Source organism: Dermacentor albipictus, chromosome 4 (genome assembly GCF_038994185.2).
Source record: "Dermacentor albipictus isolate Rhodes 1998 colony chromosome 4, USDA_Dalb.pri_finalv2, whole genome shotgun sequence".
Classification (NCBI taxonomy): domain Eukaryota; kingdom Metazoa; phylum Arthropoda; class Arachnida; order Ixodida; family Ixodidae; genus Dermacentor; species Dermacentor albipictus.
In genome coordinates, this window is record NC_091824.1 from 122,493,905 (window position 1) to 122,521,242 (window position 27,338).

Genomic DNA, 27,338 nt, shown 5'->3' on the forward strand with positions numbered 1-27,338 from the left:
CTGCTTCATGCTCCGAAAGATTCCCATAGGGGCATATTTTGAGCAAATAGTTCTGGCTGTCACATAATTTAAAAATGTTAAGAGAAAAGGTTCTAAGCAGAAACACTAATGCATAGCTTCTTGCTTATTAAGTAAAGATTGACAAATTGGCGGCAACATGGAAACAACTAGTGGTCAGGATGGCCATCTTGACTTATTATTTTCTATGCGTTTTCACTGACATGCATAATTTTTCAGATATTCTTCATGTTTTCTTTGTATTATGTAACTTTTCATCCTTTTTTATTCCTAAAATGTAAACTCTGTGCATCTTCTTTCTTCATAGCGCACACATACTGAAATGTCTCTCTCGTCAGAAACACAAGGAAAGCAGCCTAAATGCTCTCATTATTATAGTGATGCCGCAAGTGTGTCTAGAGTGCCTGTATATTTTCCATCACAATAAACAATATATATATATATATATATAATCATAAGAAGCCAACAACATAGACACCAAGGACTACATAGGGGAGTGCTTGGTGTCTACACAGGAGCGTTGGCCAGCGCCACCACTCACAAATCTTGGCGGCGGAAAAAATGTTCCACTTCTGCTGCCAAGGTTTGTGAGTGGTGACACTGGCTAGCAGTCCCGGGGTCCTAGTAGGAAACATAAATACCCAAGAAAGCAGATGGGAAAAATGGCGCCGCGGTAGCTCAATTGGTAGAGCATCGCACGCGTAATGCGAAGACGTGGGGTCGTTCGCCACCTGTGGCAAGTTGTTCTTTCATACACCTTCATTTCCATTAATTTATCGCTTAATTAATTCATTTATTAAGCACAAGTAATTTCCCATAATCCTTGGTGTCAATATATATGTATATATATATATATATATATATATATATATATATATATATATATATATATATATATATATATATATATATATATATATATATATATATATATATATATAGAGAGAGAGAGAGAGAGAGAGAGAGAGAGAGAAAGAGAGAGACAGATTGATTTATTAATTGACTGATTGAATGATTGATTTAGATGCTTAAAAGAAATTGTTTAGTACAACTTTCGTTCTGTAAAGAAGAAAGATGCATGGTTCAACAGCACTGCCAGCACCTCACTAGAAGTACTGCAACTCCATCTTGAAGATAATTTTTGCCAAGCCTGTGACGTCATTTGCACGCTACAATAAAGGCCATTGCATTTGATACAGGTGTTTTTATTGGTATCTTCTTGCAGCTGCAGTATTTTTATTTGACAGAGCTAGTTAGCTGTCTGCTTACAGAGCTAGCTGGCTGTCTGCTTACTACACAAGGACCTGACCATCCTGACACTCGTAGTGTGCAGAAGTAATCGGAAGAGTTGCTGCTAGCGTCAACTTCTGGCTATACGTTCACAGCAGAGTATTGCATAAGTTCCAAGTGAAAAAGTGTAACCTTTAAGGAGGATACACGTGATGGACAAATCTGCAGCAGGTTAGCTGATGTGATAATCCCCTTCCCCCTGTACAAACCACTCACGTGACAAAAAAAAGGGGGGGGGGAGATTGTGTGGAATGAACAAACATCATTCTTTATGACAGGTACCTTAAAAGCCAAGCAGCACCCTGATATGTGAGTATGCAACGCTACTCTTTCATGACAAGTGCTACATGCTGAAGATATACTCTGTGTCAGCATGCATATGTGATCTAGTGATAGCAATAATCCCATGCCTTGTGTAAAAAACGAAAGATGATTTGCTGCAAGACCCAGTAGGCTCTACTGCAATAAAATCACACCAGTTTGCTACCAAAAAGCCTTAGTGAAAGGCACTCATTTTCAGCCGGAGTGAAGACTGGGCGAGTTGGTATATGTTGTTTGTAGTAATTAAAGAGCAGTGTGAACAGAAGACACAGGAGGCACTTGTCCTCTCTGTTCCTTGTCCTGCATCCCCTGTTATTCATGCTGTTTTTTACCATGTTCTCAAGTGTTGCTGGTCCACGGATGAGGTACAGAAGCACTGAAATGGTTATGTGTAGTCTCATAGTGCATGGTTTCGTGTGTATAACATCATGTGTTGAATGTTTTGTGGCAAGGCACGGACATGAACATGCTGAAATGCTGCCCCTTGTTACCTCTGTTTGGCCTTTCAGTAGACAACTCCGCACAGCCGCGTTTGATGCTGGCACAGCGACATCCTCGAGCTTCTTGAGATCCTCCAGTGACAGCCGAAACAGGTGGTCCCTGCAGGCAACAAAAAAAATTCAAAATGGTAACAATGCAAAAACAAAACATTGCACTTTATGCATTAAGTTGCTTTATAGCGGCCAGCTCACTAAAATAGGCCTTGAATACAAATTAGTTAGAACATCCTTTGTGGAATTTCAGTGGTTGCAGAGGTAGATATGAAAGAAGCAGAAATGGAGAAGGATTAATTGAAGTGCTTATAAATCTTGTTCAAAAGATTGCACAGAATATAAAGGCATGTGGAGATAAGAGAATATGAACATACAGTTAGTTTATTTTTTAGTTATTTGACAAATCTGCATATATACATATTATAGGGCTCTGTAGAGTGCCTCATTAAATGTCTAGAGGGCCCCCTTTTTAGCTAAGAACCCCTATAAGTAGCCTATCACTGGATCGGGGGACATCTCTACTCATAAGAAAAGCCGGTAAGTTTGCACAACCTGTTATGTTCGCCAGTGCGAATACTGGCCTGCCAAAAAAGTCACCTTTTTATCTCGACCTTACTGCAATGTACTTGCAATTGAGACATGAACAGTAGCAAGAGGGAAACTTTCGACATTATCTTTACTTCATGAAGCATACTATTGTGCGTGTATATATATATATATATATATATATATATCGTAGTCCGTATGGGTTTCGTTTGTAGAAATTGCTACGAGTGGTTGTGTCATTCTTCCTTTAATAAATATATATATATATATGCACACACACAGTTGCCAGTAGGTAAAGTATCAAGTCATCAAACATGCGCTTCTGTGGTGTCAAGAAATTACAATTCATTCTTGCTTTAGAAAGAAAAAAATAAAGGTGCAGATTCAAGTACACATTCCAATCTATGTGAAGTGAAGCCTTCATGAAGCAGGTAATTCAATGGTATAAAAATAAATTCAATGCCTACAATTGTCTTTATTGTTGTCCTATGCTACATGTCATCACATGCAAAGTACTGGTCACAACTTTAATGTCATGCAATGTTCATGTTTCAATGCACAGTTCACAAGCTATGCCAGAATGCAAGCAGCAGTTAATGAAAATGCACACTATCAGACGAGGCAGTGAGGTCACAAGGGTAAAAGCGATGTTTGACGTTTGTAGAGGGAAGAATGGTGACGAAAGCTACTTGCAGAGAGAAGTATGACGCAAAAGATGGTTGTATGGTTGACTGCTATTTGCCCATTTCATTACTGCATCTGTGGCCGAATGGAAACTGGTGCCCGCAGATGTGCTTTTGCACACGTGCTATTGCGCACACATGTCAGTCATCACACATACCAGTCATCTGAAAGAGTTAGAGGCTTTGGCATGCAAGGAGTATACATGTGATTGTGGGCCTAATGGTTAGAGCATTGGGCCCTTGTACTGGGAGACCGAGATTCAATCCCACCATGGGGCACGTAGTTCTTTATTTTCTGTGTGGGATTTATTTGGCAGGACAGCAACAGCAGCCACGATTAGCAATGTCCTGGAGGATTTGCTAAGGAAGTTTGATGGATGAAATGTGGATGAAATGCTAATGCAACTATACTTGTCTTGTGTGTGCTTTGGTGCCAACGGTAGTTTCGTTGACAAGAGCAAACTCTGGTTGCTCTTCTGACTAGTTAATAGCACCAGTCTGCCCAGTTAAGGCACACGGCAAGAGTCACACTTGGCGATTCATCTCGTGCAAGACAAATGTGGTCCACAGGTTTTCATCTTCCTGTGCTCATTCTTACATTGGACAAGCTCGCTGTTGTGTCAATGACACTGAATGCAAAATCAAGAAGCAGTAGGATTATTCAATGCGCCAGGTGCGGGTGTGTTCCAAAGTTTGAAAGTGCATGCATTCTTAACATATTACAAGCAACATGTGCGTCAAGCTTTTTTATGCCTATGTTATCTATAATAACGAGCTGTTGAGTCCAAGCAAAATCATCCGTGTAGCCAATTGATAGAGGAATTGCACACTACTGCAATTAATGCGCTTTCTTTAAGCTTGTTTGATTGGAGTTACACATCTATATCTCTGTGTGCCTTCTTTTTCATGCTTCTACTATGGTTCATAAAGAACCTTTTAAGTAATACACCTGTCACTTGGTAGTCAGTGCCATGTTGTGCAGCTTATCATTCTTGTGCCTCCTGTTTAACGCTGTTAGCTCCAAAATATGTACCACCTAACTTACAAAGTCACATTATTGCCTTTGTGAACAGCACAGATTTTTATATTTTGCTTGTGCTTTTATCTGCTTTCCTGTACAATGCATCATATTAATTAAACATTGGATGGCAACTACAGCCAACCAATGTGCTAAAGTTGCCTCTCCCAATAGCCAGGCTAAGGGAACCCTACATTCTGTTAAGGCTCCCTAATTTTATAATTGAGGCATCTGCCTGTTTTGTCTTATATACCTTTTACAACAGAATCAAGGATGCCAACACAAAACATTCCTGACACAACACAGACGAAGGCCTGCAATTTCTTTTCCGCCCAGCATTGGTACATAGACTTTCTTTTGAAGGTGCATAGATACAGTACATACTGTTATGATCAACCTTTCAAGTGTGAGAGCCATTCAGGCGTACGTTCCCATGACAAGATGATTTGCCTCGTCCCAGAAAGGGCTGTTACGGTAAGCCTGGACATCGACTGGTCAAATGTGAGAAGCGTTCAAGTAGGCGTCCCCTTGTCGACATAATTGCCCTCTTCTCCGAAACAGCGTCACCCCTCTTATCCCCCAGCTGACTCAAGGGGACAGGAAGAAAACCCAAAGGTCAGGAGCTCAACGGCAGAACCTGACGAAAGCACTAATACTTCCACAGGCTCCCCAAGAAGACGTCGACGACCACGAGACCGTGAAGGGTTATTTAAGGCCATCCTGGCCCCCATGTTAATCAGAACTGCTCAAGACTTGGATGAGAGTCACAACAATGTACCAATGAAGTGGATACAATCTTTTAAACTTTTTTTTTCATCATCACGATGCCTGGCTTCGTTGTCGTTTCCTAATTCTTGCGGTGAAGACCCACCTCACCCGGTCGAGATCGTATCAATACTGGGGCCTTTCTTTTTAAACCATACAAAATTTTTTAAAGTCCCCTGTGTAAGATAGCACAATTCCAATTCTAGAATTGCACTGCTAGAAGAGACGGACATCACATACACAACAAACATATGTGCATAGTTGAGACTAAGTACCAGTAATCAATTAATTCAGTTTTAACTAGTACTTACTTTATGGCACATATTGCAATTTATTAATTTGCAATACATGAATATTTTGAAACAGCAGCTTTGGAATATTTATTCCAGAACTGTGCGACAAAATACGTTGGCATATCACTTACTTTTGTGCTTCAATGCATAAAACGGTGTTTTGATTAAAAACTAAAGGAAGCAGGTGCATTTTTACCTCAAATTTGACGGCATCTGTTTTGGAACGAGTGCCATCCTCAAAATTCCTTCAACGTAGATGCCGCCTTGAAAGCTCACCGGCTATGATTTGTTAATTGCACTATATGCCGTAAAGCAATTAGAAACGAGTAAAATTTTGTTATTTTGTTATGTTACGTAAATTTATTGTGCAAATGATGTCTGCCTCTTCCAAGCAATCCAGTTCAAGAATCAGAATTTTGCTGACTGCTATAGGAAATGTTTTTAAAATTATGTTTGGACAATACCCGGGGCTTATTCTGCAAGTGTCCACTTTGTGGACAAGTCTGTTTCATCTGCTGCTGTATTTCTGATTGTCTGGGCTGGGGTACTAATCAGAGACAGGCACCCCAGCCAAGCAGCACTTCAGTAACAGACAAAATGGACATGTCCATTACATGAACACCTACAGCGTAGGCTGGCTGTTATGCAAGTGCTCGTGTACACATACGCAAACTGCCCCACTGCTCTCGTCATGACGTGCCTCAATCGGTACAGTTGGACAAGGAAAACATCCCTGCATGCATCGCTGCAACCGACTCGGGAACATCCAGCTGGCCTGGTGTTGCATCCACACTCTTGGAGAACAGAAGAGATGAATGCAAGCTCTTGTTATCCTCCTGTAGAGCATTTTAGTGTCAGGAGTTGCATAGGCACAACACGACGCAGCTGGGACTCCGCAGTAATCTAGCGCCCCTAGCGCCATTGTTTCTTCTGATGAAGGTTGCATGATAGCTGTCCCTGCTTTGCAGACTGAAATGAGCCAAACTAAGCCTAACATAAGTTGTTGTGCACCACAAAGTCGCTAGGGAAGCACAGTGCCACAGCGCTGAAGGCACTTGCTGATGCAAGACTTGTGACGAGATCAGCATGTACAGGTGAGTCTCTGAAGCACACGGAGAGATTTCGCATCACATGCAGAAGTATGCTGCACTAGGCAGTGCTGTGCCTTCCTTGTCTACTGAAAATGTGCCAAGTAGTAGACAGAACATTGTTGAACAGCAGCCTTCACTACTATTTGCTTTAAGGATGGTAACTGACTGGAGGACAAGATATGTACTTTGTTTAAATGCTTCCTTAGAATACGTGTGATTTTGCAAATTGATTATCTATTTTGTTGCAAGGTCATTGACAAGGTCAAGGTGGCAACACATAACTTTGTTGCGAGGTGTTAACAAATTGAACATGGCAATGAAAAGGAGTTGCTTTTATAGAAGTCAACATTGGATAAGATACAACACATACAATAAGAAAAAACAGGCAGGCTTTGCAGCATACAGCACATAATAAAATAATGTAAATGTACAGTGGGAAAACAACTGGTGAACACAAAAGTGTGATGACATTGCGAGTCTTAGTTGCTTAGTTAGGACCTTGAAAAGGAACTGAATTATCCTAGAGCACCTTTTAATTACTTCAGAAGACATAACCAAGACAATACACACACACAGTATGACCAAAGTTTAATGTAACTGTTGCAAGGTTTTGACTAACAGACATGGCAATGAAAAGGAATGGCTTTTACAGAAGTCAACAATGGGTAAAATGCCACACAACATAAGAAACAACATGCAGGCTTTGCAGCATAGAGCTCATAACAAAATAATGTGCATGTACACTGTGCATACACTGCAGGGAAAAAAAAGGGTGATGCAGACCACACCCATACATTGGTAGCAGAACTCTGATCAATGAAGTCCACATTCTACCAACTGAAGATATTAGTCTTCATCGTCAGACGACCCCAGTGGAAGTGCCAGGCATTCCTCAATGAGTACGTTACTCGCATAGATGTCATCTGGACCACTTGTTTTGCACATGATAACAGCAGGCATGTCGTCTACATAGGTGACGAGTCGGCACATGACTGCCTCGTCCCAGACCAACTCCGCCAACCTAGTACACGCTTCAAGTCCCCATACCCCTCCGTAGGCAGGACGTAGCCGGTATAGCCGTACTGTTATAGCTTGCCGTGGTAGCTTACAGAAATGCGAGGCGAGCTGGCGCAAGCTGGTGCTTGGTTTCAGGGTTTTTACGCCGCTGTCGACATCCGTGACTCTGATCATGCCGTCCTGATGCAAATCCGTTATAACTCCACGGCACCACCTTTCCGCTCCGGAACCAGACGTGTCGACGTGCGGGTAAGCGCACAAGGTGCCAGCAACCAGATCCTGCGCGGCTAGCTCCTGCCCGCCAGTTGCCCCCTTGCCAGGATGAGAGTAGAACAATGTCATTGCTTTGTGCATCTCTGCCAACTGATCGCTCAAGCTCCCAGCCAAGTTTATGACGATGGCTTCGGGGCTAATTATATGGCGGACATGAACTGGGAAGAACTCGTTCTCCAAGGTGTAGGGCAGTGGTTGTATCACGTTGACATCGGCGCACACGGGTCCCGGCGTAGATGGCTCGCCATCCGCGGATGACGGCAGTGAAGGTGTTCTGCCACGGCAAATGACAACTTGACCCTCCTTGACTTGGAAGTTCAACCGGCCAGCTGTCTCCAAGCAAGCATTCAGTACCTGCGTTGAACTCAGATGTGGCCATTTCAGTTCATTTCGTAGCAGTTGGACAGCTGCCGTCAGCGGCACAGAATCACCGCTCTGTGGAAGTTTGGACTCAAGGTAAAGCCGAACATCGGCATTCCCTCTGTGTTCGGATTCTGACGGGCTGTCTTGGTGCTGGTAGTGCGGCTCGGCGATCGAAGCTAACGTGGCATTGCTAGTATTGCTCATCGCAACTTCGCTCGCGTTTTGCAGTAGGGCTCACGTAAGCTGTGATGTCTAATGGTAGTACCACTCGTTCCTGTTACAACTGTTAACTCAGCAAGCTACGTGCCAGAGAACTAAATCGAGAGAACACCATTAGACACTTTTGATATGCAGGCTTCTGATGATGATGGTGATCAGCTGCGGCACCGTAACGAAAGGATATACGTTATTTATTTCCTTCGTGTGGCCATGTACTGGTACAGTTTCTGCATCTATATTTTCTGTTTTTATCTCATTTATCAGTGCTTGGGAGCAACCTTTACGTCTGTCAGCTACAAAGAAAACACTGCCATACCATCATCAACAACGCAAGCACCATACATTGCAGACGACCGCTGCCAGATGTTTTTAGCAGGATATACAAGCTACTCAGCTGAAACTTTGAATCCTCTTGCATACTACTGAAGTGTCCTCATATGCATGGGTTATCCCCGAATATCCTCCATTTACCGCTCGATACGAAATGCGCAGTTCCTTGCAATGCCGTTCAGTGCTTCATCACGACCCAACGGTTCGCGTGTTTCATCAACTTGCTTGGACTATGGATAGGTATGTATATGGAGAAATTTATTTCGTGGGATGTCAAAGCACAGTAAGTTTTCGACCTTCCTGCGTTGCAAGTTGTGTGTGAACAGCGCATGCTAATAGCTAGGTAGCGCGACCCACCAGATCATCCTTGCGTTCTAAGCGTTCTCAGTGTTGTGTGTGAAACGAAAAAAAAAAAGAAAAAAGAAACCCTCAAAGACCTTGTTTACACCGAAAAGGCTCTGAGCACATTTCATGACGTCGCCCGCAACATATATGTCAGGGTAGTAGACATAAGACACTTGTTTTATTATTTTTTTAAGCCGAGAGCGCCAATTGTGGATGCAAAAATCGTGCGATAATACCTCAACATTTTGACTAAATGATAATCTATTTAGGGATGTCTCAACTGGCTAAGCTTTGCACTGCAGTACGGAAGTTTCTTTTCTTTCTATATTTTCTTTTCTTTTTTTAATTGAAAATAGGATGCCCCTTTTCAGTACGCCCCTATGTCCTATGTGCTACGTACACTGCATACGCATATATGTCGTGTAACGTATATTTGTTAGTACGCACCTCTCACGTAAATCAGCCCGCCTATTCACTCAACACGGGTGACGTCAAGAAGCGTAGTTTAGGGACACAAATAGTTGAAATAAACGTCGGCACAATGAATTATATGACAGGATGAAATTAATGATGGGTGCTTGCCTACGTGAGCGCTCTTACCTTGCTCCAACAATCAGCTGGTATCTGTGGATGTCGAAGAGAAGCTCTGTGTAGTAGCCCGTGTCCCCGTGCGTGAATCGCAGCATCTTGCCATCTAGGTCTGAAAAGAGAGAGGAAGGGCAGCGATGAGAGGTGGGTTATACGAGCATTTTGCTTAGAACGTTGCAAAGTGATGCTTGCGCGTAGCATTTCATCAGTGGGATCCGTTTGCACACGGTTAAAGACTTCACGCAGGTTGCGCCACATTAAGAGTCCGAGTGAGAGAGGACTACTTAAAGGGACTAGACAACTGGCCAGACTGTGTTGTGAGACGTTGATGGAAACGAAATGACCATCATCTATATTGATATAATGGAGCTCGCTGTTCACGATTGAAGTATGAATTATAATTTTTGAATTCGCAAAGAAAGTATCGAAAACCAGCATGTGACGCGAACTGGCGGTGAATCTTTGTTACTTCGGGTGTAATATATAAGATTACCGTACGTAAGCCGGCTGTTATTAAATAGCGCATACTTAGTTTTTTGCGCTTTATTCTATGCGTATTACGAAGTAAAAAAAAAAAAGTACACGCTAACAAGCGGCGCTCGCGTCCCTTATAGCATGGCGGCGCACATGATTGGCAGTGCACGCGCTCGAAATTATGAGCATGCATGCGAAATAAAATCTTTTGTTCCACCTCGCTCAGGTCTTCGAGAGGCGACATGCTTCGGAAATCAAAAGCGCACGCGTGGCTATAGGGCAACACGCTGAACTACGCATCGCGCGTAAATGCTTTGTCTCATTTTAAGAAGTTAAGTTGGCTTAGCTGAAAAAAAAACTGACCAAACCTGTCAAAGACAGGAAACCACGATCACGTAGCAATAATTTAGCACTTCGGAAAACATGAATCGCTGGAACATCGTCTTAATAATAATAATAATAATAATAATAATAATAATAATAATAATAATAATAATAATAATAATAATAATAATAATAATAATAATAATAATAATAATAATAATAATAATAATGTGCGTAATTGACCTAGCCAAACGTATTACTGCACAGTATAGGGACTGACCTGCGATCATGAACTCTTGTTCCCTTGCCAGGCTATTGAACATTACTTTTGTCTTCTGTATATTAATCTTCAGCCCTGCTACACTTTCTCGGTTAAAGTTTTCAGTTGTTTGTTGCAATTCGACCCAGTGTTGCTGAACAGGACAATGTTATCGTATACAAACCGAAGGTTGCTGAGATATTCGCCACTGATCCTCAGTCCTGAGCCTTCCCAGTCTAATAGCTTGAATACTTTTGAGCACGCAGTGAATAGCATTGGAGAGATTACGTCTCCTTGTTTGACGTCTTTCTTGATTCGTGATTTTCTACTTGCGGAGAACCAAACTATTATTGTCGTCTGCCTCCCACCAATGCCGGCGTATATATAGTCGCCTTCGCGCTCACCTATCTCTTCTTCAAGTATGCTCCCACTGAAAACGACCACATCCCCACTTCAGATCGAAAAATCCTGATTGAAGAAAAAAAAAATGTTGTCGCACGGGCGATCATGAATTTTTGAACGCCATGGAACAAAAATGTTACACGGCGTTTCTCGCGCTACCACTGCACGATTCGACACTCAGTCCGGCAAGCTTTCCACTGCATAAAAAAAGATGGGTACCATAACAAGTGATTGTCAGTCCCTTTTATTACTTTTACTTTACTACTTACAGTTCTTCATCACTGTGCAACTCGCTGCCATTTGTGCAGAGCTTTCATCCGCGAACGCGAAATACGTGGTGTCGTCACCTTTTGCATATCCCGCACCAACTCGCCGCGGTACTGGTTTAGTGCGTGACTCTGTCCTTCTGCTACTGAATATATTATATAATACTATACGCTACTGTACTGTGGCTACAGCTATCTCACGAAAAGATATGACGTTTTTGGTTGCACCATAGTCTGCATGCAGCTACGTTCTTGTTATGTACGTGGTCCCAATAACAAGAACGTAGCCACATGCAGACTTAACGGTTTTTCTTCGATCCAACATGGCGGACGCCACGACGTTTTGTATATACGAGCTTGACAGCTATAACAGAACGTACGCAGTGAGCTTGACAGCATCGAGAACATATTCAAAGGCCCGGATGGCAAGCGAGTGGATCCGGTGTTATGCACGCATTTAGCAAAAAAAAAAAAAAAAAAAAACAGAGGAACCAGAAAAGTTAACGCATGGAAAGCTCGTTCGCGTTTTTGGTGTGCGCCATGCTCTGCGATCTGCGCACGTTGCCCCGTCGGTTAAAGTATATACCGCAGGACTTGTACGCGCGCGCGCCCGCGCGGTGACGTCCGACGCATACCAACGACTCCGAATCGCCGCGTTTCGTTGTGACCTGCGGTTAGGGATTAAACAATGGGCTCAGATTCACCGACGGGAACATCATCTGACAGAGCAGCGCGCTTGGACGGCGGTTTGCCAGACGGAATTTCGTTCACGATCGCGTCGTTAAGCCACAGTGACCCGGAAGAATTGAGTCGCCCAACCCAAACAAGAGCACCGAGAGAGAAGTGCCGTATGAGGTTGCAGGTTAGGCATGCTTCGGAAGCTTCGCGCCTCCGGCGTATGGTACGCACACTTATCTTTCCTTCCTCGATGGTACGCGCGCGCAGCACAGCACAGATCGCGAAAGACTTCCGGTTTCACCTTCGGGAATAGCTGGCTAAATTTAGCGGTTAACTAAGGGGAATACAAGTTTCGGGAGCTTGTAAATGCACGCACAGGTCCCTCCAGCAGGCAGTAATCTTGCTACGCTTTTAAAGCACTGTCGGATAAATTTTGTCCCGGAAGGCACGTCAAAGCTACATAAACGAGCTCAAGTCACGCGTGTTGGCACACCAAATTTTTCATCCTGCAGGAAGCGAGAAGGGCGATCTGAGGTCGGTATTTGATGTATAAATGGCGGTTAGTGAGTTATTTATTTGTGTGTTGTGGAGGTGGAGGGGGGGGGGGTGGAGGGTATTGCTCCACGTGTATGCACAAGTACGGCCTCTGTTGAAGCCAGCGGGACTGCGACGAGGGCGATTATTTGCACTCCCATTTCATTGTTGAACGGCGCGTCGCGGGGGTAGAGATGCGCGGCCGCGTGCATTTTTCGCGCGCCCTTCAGCCTCCGCTCCCGCATTTAATTAGAGGGATCGCGTCGTTATATACTGCGCGCGCGGGGCCGCCCGTTCGCTCGCGTAAGTGAAACGCTGGCCGTCGTGCATAATGCGCGAGCTGAGCGCGTTTTAACGGCCATACAGCACCACCTCGGGAACAACGGACACGCGCGATCCCCGATGGTGGTCCTCGAACTTGCCCAGCGCCCGCGACAGGGCAGTCAAGGCGGAACGAAAGCGTAGATGTTCTTTAGTACGTGTCCAGCATACTTCAAGTGGACACTGAATGGAAGTACTAAACAAGCAGAGCATTCTTCCTAAACCTCTTATTTTCACCTCACTCTCTCTCACACTCTCTCTCTCCTTTTTCTTTCTTGTTATTTTTTTTTGTGAGAGGCTGGTTATTGTGGGAGAATGTGAAGGCCGAACGTCCATTTATGTTGCTTTCGCGCCGAAACGTCATCGCAGGTATACGTCAATGTCACGTCATGGCTTTCGACAGATTTCCTCGTATTTGGGCCGTGTTTTTATCGCTGTAAAAGTCGCCGAAACTTTCCGAGTCCAGTCTTCGGCTACCTTATACTATAATGCGGTACATCTTCACTGATAAATCAGCTAGGCCCAAGCAGACGGCGTCAAAATTCATGGCGCGTCGCCGCCTGTTTTGCGTCTTTGCTGGTATTCCGTGCCTCCTAGCTGTGGCGTTAAGTGCATTTTTTTTTCGCATTGCCACAAATGTGATTTACAATACACGTCAACTTATTTATCTCTCTGGCGTTCTATAACGCCCGGGCGGAAGGTTGCTCTTGTCATCCATGGAGGTCTTTGGTTACATACATTTCGGTTACGCGTATGTGGCGCTGGACTGGGTCCCTCTGCGTTTCACCCACAGATTTCCTTGCCGCGTTAAAACATTGCTTTGTCATATGGAGCATATATAAGATGAATGGGTCAAAGCTCCCGCGGCAGCATTATCTCTTTCGCGTGGGCTCACGGTAAGCACTGCGTCACGCGGTCTTTTTTTTTTTTTCTGTGATCCTCCAGACAGGCGAATGGAGATAATGCATATAAAAATTATGGCGTTTTACGTGCCAAAACCACTTTCTGATTATGAGGCACGCCGTAGTGGAGGACTCCGGAAATTTCGACCACCTGGGGTTCTTTAACGTGCACCTAAATATAAGTACACGGGTGTTTTCGCATTTCGCCCCCATCGAAATGCGGCCGCCGTGGCCAGGATTCGATCCCGCGACCTTGTGCTCAGCAGCCTGGAGATAATGCATATACACTTGCCTTTCTCCCGAATGGTGATGTGCGCCGAGACGGCCAGGAATGTGACGCATAGTATCGACGCTCTGAACAGCCTGAGAAGCGCATGTCTGGGGAGCCGCTGGGACGCTGGCTCTTCCGTTCGCAGGACTAGGCTCATGGTGTCCCGGGTGACGTCACTGTACCGTCCGGACCGAGTGGCGAAATCTCGACCAGCTCCCGCCGAGTGTTCTGCCTGCCGTCGCCATCTTGACCTGCAACCCTGCAAGAACAACAACAGGAGGGAGAGGCAGCTTTAGCGTTTCGAACCGACACAGGAAAACTTATAGTTCGCAAAAACGTATTCGTACACCGTCCGTCAATGTCAATCGGCAAGATCAACTTTACAGGCTTGCTAAAGTGTGACTTGTATACCTATACAATGCACCATCGCTTTCGTGCATTACTCCAAGTCCTTGCGTATGCAGTTTGTTTCAAGCGATACCTTATGCAGAGTTATGCGGTTTCGACTAATGCACATGAGTTCAGCCTCAGTCTGAGAGCTACGGCGTACAGATTACGGGAAAACCATAGTCATCCCTTGGCGCTGTAGCACGCGGTATGCTCGCCTGTTCGCTGGGCGGCACTCATTCAACATATATACCTACAGTTTCCGCAACGCGACGACGAAAAATTGGCACAACTGCAGCTGCTTCGACTTCAGGCTGTCACGCCGTTGAACCATAAACGCCGCTGGTGCGCCACAAGTACTTTTTTCCCCTCGCCATAATATCGCGCCCAACACGGCCGGAGAGTTTTGTATACGCTATGCATACGCGTCAGATACAAGAGCCACAGCTCATTCACACGGAAGTGCGCGCAGGAGCGGGAAAATGTGTGTGTGTGTGTGTGGGTGCGTGTGCGTGTGCGTGTGTGTCGCTGCAGCCATGGCCTCCTATAGAGGCTACGCTGCAGCTGAACAATCGTCCGTGCGTGAAAGCAGGAGCCCGCAAGCTGCAGAGAGAGAGAGAGAGAGAGAGAGAGAGAGAGAGAGAGAGAGAGAGAGAGAGAGAGAGCCGCTGTGGGAAATCGCGAGCTGCAGCGTCGCCCCGGTCGACATGCGAAGTGTCATTTATTGGCGCGCGCTGATGTATTGGTCGTAATGGCGCTGCCGTCGTAAATGTAAACGCTGCCAAAAACACAGGGGCCCTGTACCGTACATAGTCCGCGCGGCAACAGAAGCCGCCGCCGGTCGGCGCCTCGCCGCGCGTTATTGCATGCAGCAGCCGGGGTCTGCGTTGCCTTCGCCGCACCTTCCTCGTACTCTCAGCCTTTTCCATCAACGTCAAAGAGGTCGCGATGGCAGTGGGTGACGTGCGCGTATGCATCCGGAAAGGGCCTGCCGCGGCAGGTGCGCTGCCCGAAGTGCTTATATAAGCGCCTACGTAAGCCTTCTCTTATAGGACTGTGCCGGTGACGCCGCGTCCTTCGAACGCTACAAAATGCCACAAGACAGAAATAAATAAATAGAGAGCTGGGGCTCGTGATGTTAAACCGAAGTATAATAGGTGAACCTCCCGAATACGTCGTCGCAACTATCGGCGTCAAACGAAACGCGAACAGCGGGGCGCGTGGCCGAAGCTGAAGGTATACACAGTGCGCGCCGTCCAGTCGTCACCAGCGACAGGCGCGCGCATCCAATTTGACAGCACTGCGCGATGTTGATCATCATGTATACATGAGGATCAACATCGCGCTATCAACATCGCGATCAACATCAACTATCTCTGTTTATATAGAGATAGTTTCATGTCTGTCTTCAGCTATGTTTTGGCCACGCGTTCCGCTGTTCGCGCTTCATTTGACGCCGATATATAGTACACGTCGCATTAATTTGAGTGCACGCGTATACCAAGGCTCGATCGTGCGGTGATTCAGATATGTGCCGGTGATGACGCAACTTACGTTACGAGCTTTGATAGGGAAGAATAGTTGGAGAGACGCGACATGTAGGCGGGCTTCGCGAAGAAATCAGCTAACGAATGTGAGAGACGTGAGTTTCGGTATGGGCGGAGGAAGCTACATGCAGGGGTTACTTGCTGCAGGTCATACGACTGGCAGAATCTCACATGACACGCAGGCAGCACTTGCCTATAGTTGCCATATACTGCGCTCAGTATGAATCCAACCGAACTCCCACGGAAGTACGGAAGTGCAGTTGTTGACATTGTCAAATTCCCTCATGTTGACAGAGAGGCCTTTTAATCAGCAGCGCATGTGTGCGAGTGAGCGATGACAAGATGTTTTTGACAACATACGGTGTAACCCTGGCTTTCCGTCGTGTTGCCAAAATTTCGCTCAGCTCCACATTTGGCAACGAGATACAAATTGACGCGCGAATGAGAAACGGTCCACGACTGGTCATTTCCAGTTCGAGTGTTCTCGACATGATTGCGCTGTGCGCCAAGCGTATACGATGTGTAAGCGCCGTTCTATATGTACGGCGTGAAATGAATATGGCGAGAAGGCTAACTACGTATACGCGCGCACACGCATCTAATCGCTGAACAAAATACTGCGACATTCCAACGGAAGAGCATGCCCAACGATTCCTGCTCCATTCCCACACGTTACGCACGAATCAGACCTGCAGAACGCGCGCACAGGAACTTGGTCGACGACGGCGTCGACAGGAACGGTCGACCCGAACGACGCCAGCGCGCTTTTGGCTCGTGCGACACCGATACGAACGTCGGCCACCAGCGCCGTCTTCGATCGCACACTTCTGTCCCATTTCTTTTCCTAGCTAAAGCGACTTCTATAGTAGAGAGCCGCTGACGCGAGCGCGGAATTAAGCCACAACGCCGCGCGTGCCGCATTTGCGACGAAAGCGCGTCGTCGTCGTTAAAACCTGCTCGCACATCGAACAAAGTTATATATCCCACCTAACCAAACGCGCGGGAAGAGTGGGTCATTTCGCGGCGGGGTGCCGGACCCGAACTATTTATACACGGAGCGCCCCGCGGTTTCGAGAAATATATACCTTGGACCCGTGTTTCGGATCGCCGTAGCGGTAATTTTGGCTGCCCTTATAGGCATCGCACACTGGCCAGATGACATTGCGGCTGTTTCGGCTTCTTACAAGTGCTGCCGAAACCAGCCGCTTGCACTATAAACGACCGAAATGAGACGACACCCTGAGCAGTAACAGATGCACGTTCGTTTCGTGGCATGCTTGAACTTGGTAAGCGCATGGGTTCGTACACCTACTTGGGATCCTCGAAAATCCCGCGAAATTGGTAAAAGGGATTGAAGAGCTCTTAAAACTCATCGAAAATAAATGTGCTCCTTGAATTCCTTGAAAACTGGAGTTGGAGGCGACTTTTGAACATTCAAAGTAACAAGCTCCGCGTAGAGGCTACAGACCTAGATGATCAAGCAACCAAACCGTGCAACTGTTTTGTTGTTTTGCTATAGTGGTTCACACTGCAGTAATCATGGCTTCATTTTCGACCCCTATAGGCTCTCGAAATGCCTGGCGGAAAGTAAGCTTCAGCCATATTTGGCATTGGCACGACGTGAATCTTCGGCTGTAGTCAGACACTACTAACCATCGTGCCAGAAGGCAAATGACATCTTTACAACGGGAAAGTCAACTTAGAAACGTGACCCGAGCAGCTTCAAACGTGTGTTCAACTCAGCAGCGCAGCTAAGAATGACATTCACTATTTACAGTGTATTCGTACGAATAACGTTTGTTTTCCGCTCCTTGAATTTTGGCCTTCGGCATCCTTAAGATTCTCGAGTTGTCCAAGTCAAATGTTCTGTGCGAACCGTGTAAGCGAATCCTTGCCCGAATCCATGGCAGCGCTGGTACGCGTATTTCATGGGCCTTCGCCAACATGTATGCCATACTCAAGCAAGGCAAGCCTGGTTGTAGTGTGCCTGTGCAGAGCGTGGATACTCTTGCCTCTAGATAAGCGATGGCTGGTGGGCAACCCTGAGCACGCCTCCTACAAGATATCCACTCGCCAGGCTGTGTGCTCCGGCACTGCTGTCAGTATGGAAAGCCTGAGCGCACGGTGCCTATTTGCGCGATATTAGCAGCCCCGTTCCGACGACGCTTATAGGGGACTCGAAATTCTGATCGCCAAAGCTGCTTCTGCAAAGAGCGTAAATCGCCGTCTGTGAAGACGGCATCTTGCCTTGTGATAGAGCTCTTTTTTTGTTTACGCCATTTACTCATAGCGGCGCATCTCTTGCAGTCTTGCGGAAGTAAGCAGTTCTAATTCGGTTGCCATACAGCCCCCGCGAAGATGATCGTAATATACATGGGAGGCTGCAGGCCAGCAAAACTGCAAGCGAGCTTCTTTGCGAGGCAAGACGCCATATCGTTCGCTTTGTTGCCACATCAGCAGATTTTTTGTTAGATATATAGCAGATTGTTCGCTCCTCTAGCGGCAACACTTTGCCTTTAGCGGATACGAGACTCCCCCCCCCCCTCTCTCTCTCTCTCTCTCTCTCTCTCTCTCTCTCTCTCTCTCTCTCTTCTTAAAATTCCTTTCATGGATTTTTGAATGTTGCTTAGTACATATCCCTAAGGGTGGGCATCATTCCACTGCGCAACAAGCTGGCTATATAAGCTGGGTCAGAGGTATCGCAACGGTTTTTGCCTGGCTGAATAGGCATAAGACAGGCTGTTTGGGCACGTATTTCTATGAGTATTTGTGACCGTCCCAACAGTATAGTGCTGACGCTTACTCGTTGCTGAGTCGGTCGGCAGCTAAAGTGGCCACGTAATAGATGCGCAGTGTTCTGTGAGGAAACCAACTCCTCTAGTAGGGGAGAAGGAATTATATATGAAGGCTGTCATGTACTTGCGTCTGGTGCTGTTTTAGTAAAAGTTAAATATGTGCAGGCGATGAGTAATCACACCAGTTGACTACACTGGGGCTCTTTGAGTTTGCACACTGTACTCGTTTATTGAAATGCCCGCGTTAGCTGTAATCCAAATTTTTGTAGCGGAGCACTTGTCTTTGAGAACGTGAGGAACGAAGTATTTCTGCATTTCTTGGTGACAATAAAGCGATTGTGGACTATAGGGGAACGACTGTGGCTCGCGCTGGTTTTGCCATCTTATCTGTTTCCTCCCTGTTTGGTCTCTCGCCCTCTCACTCCTTTCAGGAGACACTCTCACTAACTTCCACGTCCAACGTGTTTACACCGGCAGGACGCCATCGTTCTAGTACAAAGCTATCTGCAACGACCTGTCCCTCCAATTACATTCTATGTGCCTCTGTGTCGCCCGTATCGCTGGGTCGACAAAACACCCGTTCTGCGAGTTGTCAGCGGACAATGAAAGCTGGCGTGTGGCCTCCCTCTGAACGTGCTGCCAGAGCGCGCACCCACAATGCTCCAGCATTCATTAGGGCGACGAGCTGTTCTCGGACGTGGTTACAGCAGCCACGGCTTGACCACGATGGCCGCGTGACCATGACCGCGACGACAGCGGCTATGGCGTGCGCCATGTGGCTGAAGAGTCTCGGTGGATACAATAATAGCGTTGTCGCAGAACCTACTTAATGATCAACAGTAACCCGGAGGAGAGAGAGATACTCTGAGAGAGAGAGAGAGACAGAGAGAGAGAGAGTATAGATATAAAGAGCATGGCGCCGCCTGCGGGCAGCGCGCGCTCTCGTGAGGATGAGCGCGCACGCGCCCGGCATCGCGTGCTCGGCGCGTCCCAGTTCTCGCTGAGCGACAGTCGCTGGCGCCCCGCCGTTGGAAAGCGGAGCGCGCGTCTTTCTCGCGCGGTCTCAGCGTGGCGAGACAGGCGACTCCACAGCGGAGGTCGGTTCCATTACCGGGTCGCCGTTTAGCGTGATGGATCACCGCCGCTCAACATCAGAACCGCGGCCTCCGACCGCCCGTCTGCTCTTGTCTACCGCAGCTCCGCGCTCACTGCCAGGCTTTCGGCGAGACTTGGGCGCCCGAGACAAAGGGGAGAAGGGCGAGCTCGCGCGAGCTGGCCGTCAATGCGGAAGCCGCGTCGCGCCACGCATACGTCCGCCTGTCATTAGCGGAGGTATAGAGTATACGCACGCTGCCGCAGCAGCGCCGTGCACTCCGAGGGACCCGCCATTGTTCTGCCAGCGTATATCCGTTGCGCGGGCTGCTGCTGCTTCGTCCATCTGGGGGCCCTCATTCTGACGATGCAGATGCATGCAAGGAGGAGGATAAGCCCATTGGGCGCGCGGAAAAACCTGCGCCCCTTCTCGGACCACGGTTGGCTCGCTGGCTTGCTTGCTCGCTATGCAGGAAGGCAAGCGGCAGGCCGAACACACGGGAGCGCCCTGTAACATCCGCGCGCTTTCCGTCTCCCCTCCGCGTCCTTCGCTTCTTTTTTTTTCCCCGTTAGGCGATGGCCCCGTTATATCCGTGTACGAAAGAAAAATAAAGTGAGCGCCGTGGGCTCTATACGAAGGTATTACGCTGTTTTATCGGGGGTTCGCGTCAACGAAAGATAAAAGCAGAGCGGCGCAGGCACGTGTAAGCCTGCATGCGTTATACTTGACATAAGCTTTATACATGTGTATCTGTGTGTGTGAGATAGGCGTAGAACAAAACAAAGAATGATACATAGACAATGAGCGTTTGGCTTGGATGTAGCCTGGTAGCCATTCCGTACCGGCGTGCATGATGCGATAGATTCATACGTGAGCAGATAGAATAATAATAATAATAATAATAATAATAAAGACCGTTATTTCATTCCAGGCAACCCGGCTGACCGAAATCAGCCATTGTATTTCTCTAGGAACGACAATCGGGTATTAAGTATTGTATAGGCGGTGCGGACCGTGAGCAGCGGGCAAGGGCGCCAAAATGACCGAAAATAACGGCCTTCACTCGATCGCCATTGCGGGGTGTTCTACTGAGCACAGTGGGTGGCCCCGTATTTCCGACGTTTCCTTTTGTTTTTTTTTCGTCATTTTTGCTGCTGTAACCCTCTGCACAATAGCCACGATACGTGAGTCAATCTGATAGAAGCGCAATATCCAAATTGTAGCCGGATGTTACGACAGTATCAAAGCACAACGCTCCTGGATAGATCAAACGGCCGACTGACGCGGTGCCGATATTTGAGCGGTGACGGGACATTACACACAAAGAGCTCCAAACACGTGGAAGAGCTGAAGCCAGGGGTGCGGGGTTTTTGGAGTCTGGGCGTCCATGGGCAAGGCTATCTATCCGCGCGCTCCCTGTGGAACCAGGAGCTGTCACCTCTGCGCTGCGCGTGGATTCTTAAGGATGTTACTTACTACAACATCTGCACGCACTACCGATTAGACCGCTTAACCTTTCCGCCACTCATGGGCGAATCCCCGCGTAGGTGTGAAGTTCTGTGGCGACAGCTGCAGACTCGCACCTTTCCGTCCCCTTACCTCCTCCACCGCATTCATCACGCCATTTACCTTTCTCCCTCTCGTAAATTCTGTGTCTCTCCCAAAGCACACTTAAACCACATCATGTGGGGGTGCCCTAAGCAACCCCTTCCCCCTTTCCTCAAGCAATTAATATCTAGTGAGGAGCAGTGGGAGGCTGCCTTGCGCAGCTCCAGGCCCGATCTTCAGGGGGCCATCCTGGAGTGGGCTGAGAAGATAAAGGAGGCCTACTTCAAGTAGCTCCTCCCCCCACCCTCTATTCCATTGCCCTCTTCCCTTTAAAGAGGGATAAATAAAGTTTTTTTCATCATCACCATCATCATTAAGTCTGTTACGCCCGACGGATCTAATGCGATGACCACGCGGCTTTGTTGTATATCCCTTCTTTCGTGACCTTCCGTTGGCTGCGCAGGCTGTTTAGTATGGTTGGAAGCTGCGCGTTCTTGTCGACTGCCGATCGAAATGAGACCACAAGCGCGTAAAAGACACAACTTTAGGCCTCGCCAAGTATATATCATCTACGGGCAGATATTCCGGCTGGATGTGTTGGCGCATTGCATGGAGATATAGTGTATTGCGTTACGAGTCTATCAGCGTTGCGACCGCCGTTCGCTTCGCGCTAAACTTCATGTGCCCGAGCAAGTGCTCTTAATTTGAATCTTCATTCCAGGAAGAGGTGGCTTGGAGAACAGGAGTCCCGTTCCTTAGTTTTTCTTTCTTTTGCGACTGTGCGTTCTGGCTGCGAAGATGCGTTCACTAACGAGTCAAACCAGTGAAGACGCAAGTGATGCTGAGACCGACAGGCACTTGGTTATAATGCGAGTCCCAGTTGTTTTCAAGCAGTAAACATGCGTCGCGACTGCGTTGAACTATACGTTTGTCAAATCTCACAGATGATCGGGAAAAAAAGAAAGAACAGAGAAAGATAACGAGAAACGATCGCCAAAGTTAGCCCGCATCCGTCAACGGGGCAGGCAATGCACCACTCGCCTAAGAATTAGACCTCGACTTCGAGCAGTCGCACCGACTCTGGTTTCACTGGGCCCCGGCCGCGATGAACTTCGACAGCGCCTTCGACTCGGCCATCGACCATGTCACGCTGAGTGCACCGTTTCTCCGGAGATCACCAAGGCTATAGGCAACATTCGGGACAACGTCTTGGCCCAGTCGCGCTATTTGCTAGAGCAACACGTTTACGGATGAAAGGGCCAACGCTTTTCAATGCTCACGTTCCATTCCTTTCCGTTCGTATCTTTAGCGGTAATCATCGGCGCCTTTAAAAAGGCAGTCATGGAGTCGTGCACAGGGATGTTACGAGTCAGTTCTGGGAAGGCAGACAATCTAAAGAAAAAAGAAAAAGCGCAGAACACTAAATCAGGAGCAAAAGTACAGCTGGGCGGGCGAGTTAGTACAGATTCACAGACGTTTTGGGTAGCGAGACAACGCGAGGACAAAGGAGAAGGTAACAAACAGAACATGTGCTTCACTAACAACTGCATTCTTAAACATTGAAAACCAAACGGCCGTGTACAAAGAAAACAGGCAAGGGAAAACGCAGAAGTTGACCTCCTTCTTCCGCGGACATGTATATATAGTTCAAGGGCCGAATTCGCAAAGCTTTTCCTTCGTAATTGGCCGGTCGCCTTCGCTAATGTCTCCAACATGACGATTGGCCGGCGTCTGCTCTGAACGGTTCTAGCGCAATATAACATTTCTGTGAACACGGAGCCAGGTGTCCGCCTTGAATGAGTACTGTATATATGGTCGCGGCGCCGGCCTATACTGTAGGAGGCGTCTATCCCGTCTCAAGCTTCCATCGGCGTTTGTAAGCGTCTATTCGTTCCTTCTGGCCTATGCCCCGTCCCTTCGTAGCCGCAGCCATGCGATCGGGAGAACGTATACTCGCGCCGCTGCATGCGTGGCTCGGCCCGCACAGCTCACGGCGCAAACCGGGAAGAGGCGGCCAGATGAAAACGTCCACCCACATTCGGCCTGCGCTCCTCGTGTCAGCCTGGCCCACGCGGACCCATTCCGGCCGAGCGGCAAGCGCCGTTGCCGGTACGACGGAGGCGGCTCGGCGTCAAACGAGGCTGTCTCGGAAAGGAAACAAGTAGTCGCACCGCTGAAAAGAACTGCATGTATATATATATGAGCAAAAAAAAAATGGGGAGAGGGGGGAGGGAGGGGAAGGGGTGATACTGCCACAGAGCCGGTACAAACGGTTGCGTGTGTACTGCCCAGTTGCGTGCTCGCGCGGGGCGACGCGAGAAGCGCACCGGCGCTGAGACTTCCTGCGTGCGAGTTGCGTGCGCGAACAAAATCGAAACACCTGTTGCGGTGCACTGGGGAAATATGCGGAACAGCAGCTATCGACGAACACGCCGCGTACTTTCCTGCAAATCTACCGTAACTTGATCTTCCGGGAGCGTCGCACGTTCACTCAAACCACTCTATAAAGAGATGGGAATCGATCATGTCCCGAGCAACACACACACACACGCACACACACACACACACACACACACACACACACACACACACACACACACACACACACACACACACACACACACACACGTGTGTGTGTGTACGCCATAGCTACAGCGCCCCAGCCCTTATGCTTACTATACTCACTGTTCTGAATCGCGTTTTCTGTGCTCCTCGGCCACAATGTGGCAACACGATCTTGCTGCCGCTTGAGCTGACCTATACACGGCGAACAAGAACGTGACTGGAAGCGACTCGATCGCGCAGTCGCGCAGGGAAGATTTCTGTTGTCGTACGAGTTGCCCCCGAAGCAAGAGGTTGTAATCATGTGCCCCGTCCACGGTGGCGCCGTCTACATGCAGGACTGACTTTTCCGCAGCGCTGTCCACCACAGAAGAATGGTGGTCACGCTTCACATTTGCGTGACACCACACAGCGCGGCCTCAGAAAAGCAGGGCTCGCGGTCGACGCTCTCGTCGCTCTGCGGACAGCGTCCTGCATGTAGCACACGCGACTCCTGTCCGTGTTGTGGTAGCCGATCATCGGACCTACATGGGAACCAGATTTCGGGGCATCCCAGGGCAGCCGGTCGCTCTCGTTTCGACGTTGTGCATACGTGCGCGCTACATGCTCGAACATTATCCCACTGCTTCGAAGGCAGTATGATTGAGATAGAGAGATTTACCGTTGGGGGCAGGGAGGGGGGCGATTAGAACGAAATGGCGGCTCGACAATGTACGACCCGACCTTTCTGGTTGTTCAGCTCGATTCGGGCTCCGATAGCCCGCGGTTATCGCTCATCGAGACCGCTCCGAAAGACGCCGTATAGTCCAGTCCGGATCAGCGCTATCCTCCACGCAGGCAGTATACATACCGTTCTTTAGTCCGATAACAGCGTTGGCCCGCAGACTCGGTGAATCTACACGGCGACGTCGTAACAGAGTGACTCCGCGGCGAACGGAAGTGATTTTCGTGGGAGCGTGCACATCTCGTTTTCGAAGCCCCTCCGAGCACGCCACGGGGATACGTGGAAGTTTCTCTCCCGAGCCGCGGCGCGTTCGGCTCAGCGCGAGCATCGCCCGTTCCCATCTCGGCCGAAAAGCCGCTCCCCGCGAGCGATTGCCGCGGTCGCTAATGTTTCCCCGGCGTCCTCCCCTGGCTTTTGTGTTTGCGCGGAGATAGGTACATGCGCGTGGACGCCCAATGTTTCCTTGTCACGCAGCCGCCGAGATTTCGTTTCTTTTTCGCCCTCCACGTTGCGCATTCGCGTATACCCGCGTCAGAAGCTTGGGCGGAAAGTCGCCGCTCACTTCGGCGATAACGCGAAGTTTTCTCTCTCGTGCGCGAGAGTCAACGTCGTGCTGCGCGTGAACGATCGTTCTCGGCGGCCGAATCCTTGCGAGCCCAGTGCCGCGCGCAGAATGACTGCCTGCTGGAAGGAAGCTGAACTGGCTGCCTTTCTTTGAAGCCGTTCTTCATCTCTCGCGAAGCAACTGACTTCTGTCGTCGCAACATCCGCATGCCGTCGCTGCGCGTGAGGGGCGTTCAGTGCATCTGTGCCCACCGGTTGCAGTCGTGTATGGCAACGAAAATACAGATTCGGCTGACCCGGCGATGACGAAACGATGACAAAGATAGCTATGACCTCCGCGAGGAATTCCGATTTCTGGCCAATTCCCATAGTTGGCATATGAGCTGCGTGTAGAGGAAAGAAAGCAAACAACCTTCACTGCCGATTCTTGGCCTATAGTGGGTTGTTCCATTTCATGTGGAACCAACCAGCCGACCGGCCTGAATCAACGTGGTGCTTTCTATGCTTCGGTGTTTGTTTGTTTAATCGTAAGGTTGACATGAAGTTGTAGACACACATGACAACGTGGTGATGACAGCTCTTTTGGCATGTCGAATGGGAGGACACATCGAAAGCCGGAAGAAACGCCACCGCTGTAAAACAAAGGGAAGAACGAATGCTGCGCAGCCTGAAACGTGTGGGAAAGCCATCATCAAATGGACAGAGACATCTGCTGATGACGTATACTGAAAACAGAGATCCAGCTGCGACGGCGCGCGCTTCCTGTCGGAGAAGTGTCTACAAAGCGCTCAACGTACGTTTCACGCGAGAGGGATGCATCGGTTATGCCCCCATCAGACTATACTTCCGGGACATGGTTCAAGAACTAATTCGCAGCATTAAGTTGCTGTTTCAGCATTCGGTAGATTCACTGACACCGGAAGAGAAACATGCCACCGGAAGAGACCCGAAACAGCACTGACACCAAACGTGCCTCGCACAGCACAGCACAGCAATTGTTCCTACAACATTGCATCGTAGCGCGTATTTAGCGTAACAAGCCTGACGCAGAATAGCACTGAGCGTGCAATGCGAAACGGTCGACGATTATAAAAGCACACATAGACAGTTCTAGCGCCCCGAATTAAAAATTGCGCCGAGACAAGCGCGTATGAGAGCACGCCCCGGACAGCAGCTACACTTAACGAATTTCCAGCGTTTCTTCCGGTGATGGTGCGAATACGCCGTGCAGTGTGCTTGCGACAAGGGTTGATGACGTTTCCTGTCGTTTTGTGACTTCAAGCGGCAACCCACACCGAACGTCATTCCAGCCGTGGTTGCTTTCGTCGGGAACGTGACGGAGACGACGCGTGCCGAAAATACACGTCGGAAGTTCGCCCTCCAATTCGTCGCCGCATTTTGCAGAGCGTGGAAAGTTTTTTTTTACGCGAAGCACTTTGCCCGAGGAGGTGGTGTTACGAACTTCCACCCGGTGCCACCAGTGTTACGACATCCAACCGGTGCCACCAGTATTACGAACTTCAACCGCTGCACCACGATAACGGCTTTGTGGTCCCGTAGCGCTCGTCACCCGTTTCGTGACAGAGCGTTGGTAGCGAAGACTCCGAGCCTGGCGTCGATGAGAATAACAAAAGGGACTTTATACATTATATACAGGTTATCATACAGGACATGAACGGATCGGCACTGGGGCCGAGAGCTCACACAAACGCGACTGTTCTCGCACGACGGCGTCCGGCGAAAACGCGTGACACATCTCACCCCAGTCGGGAGCGACCCTCTCTCCAGGTGGGGTCGGCGGATCCTGTTTTTCAGGCGGCTTGTCACTGCTTTTATAATCCCCGAGGCCCATTGTCACTCAAACGGCCCAATACAAAGTCAGCACACGACGGTCGTCCGAGGGGTCCAACCAGCGACCGCGCTGGCCACTCGGTTCAAGGTTCGCGCGCGCGGTGACCTCCAGGCAAGGGAGGTGCGGCGCCGGGCCGTCGGGCACACGCGGGCACGTCAAAACAGGCTGCTCCGCCGAGGCT

At 48.5% G+C, this 27,338-nt stretch overlaps 2 protein-coding genes across 5 annotated transcripts in view; both read right to left on the minus strand.

The window, feature by feature from the left end:
• The window catches only part of LOC135917774 (semaphorin-5A-like), a 171,314-nt gene that overhangs the window by 30,379 nt on the left and 113,597 nt on the right, over positions 1 to 27,338 (minus strand). For all 4 annotated transcript variants that reach the window (XM_065451369.1, XM_065451370.1, XM_065451368.2 and 1 more), the window contains 3 exons: positions 14,107 to 14,344; positions 9,667 to 9,766; positions 2,121 to 2,229 (listed from right to left, as the gene is read on the minus strand). In XM_065451369.1, the coding sequence (XP_065307441.1) occupies positions 2,121 to 2,229; positions 9,667 to 9,766; positions 14,107 to 14,242 (345 nt within the window). In that variant the 5' untranslated portion in view covers positions 14,243 to 14,344. The remainder of the gene's footprint in view (positions 1 to 2,120; positions 2,230 to 9,666; positions 9,767 to 14,106; positions 14,345 to 27,338) is intronic.
• Positions 6,837 to 8,548, minus strand: LOC135917777 (tudor domain-containing protein 5-like). Its single transcript, XM_065451374.1, has one exon. It carries the CDS (start codon positions 8,374 to 8,376, stop codon positions 7,366 to 7,368), a length of 1,011 nt encoding a protein of 336 aa, XP_065307446.1. The 5' UTR covers positions 8,377 to 8,548; the 3' UTR covers positions 6,837 to 7,365.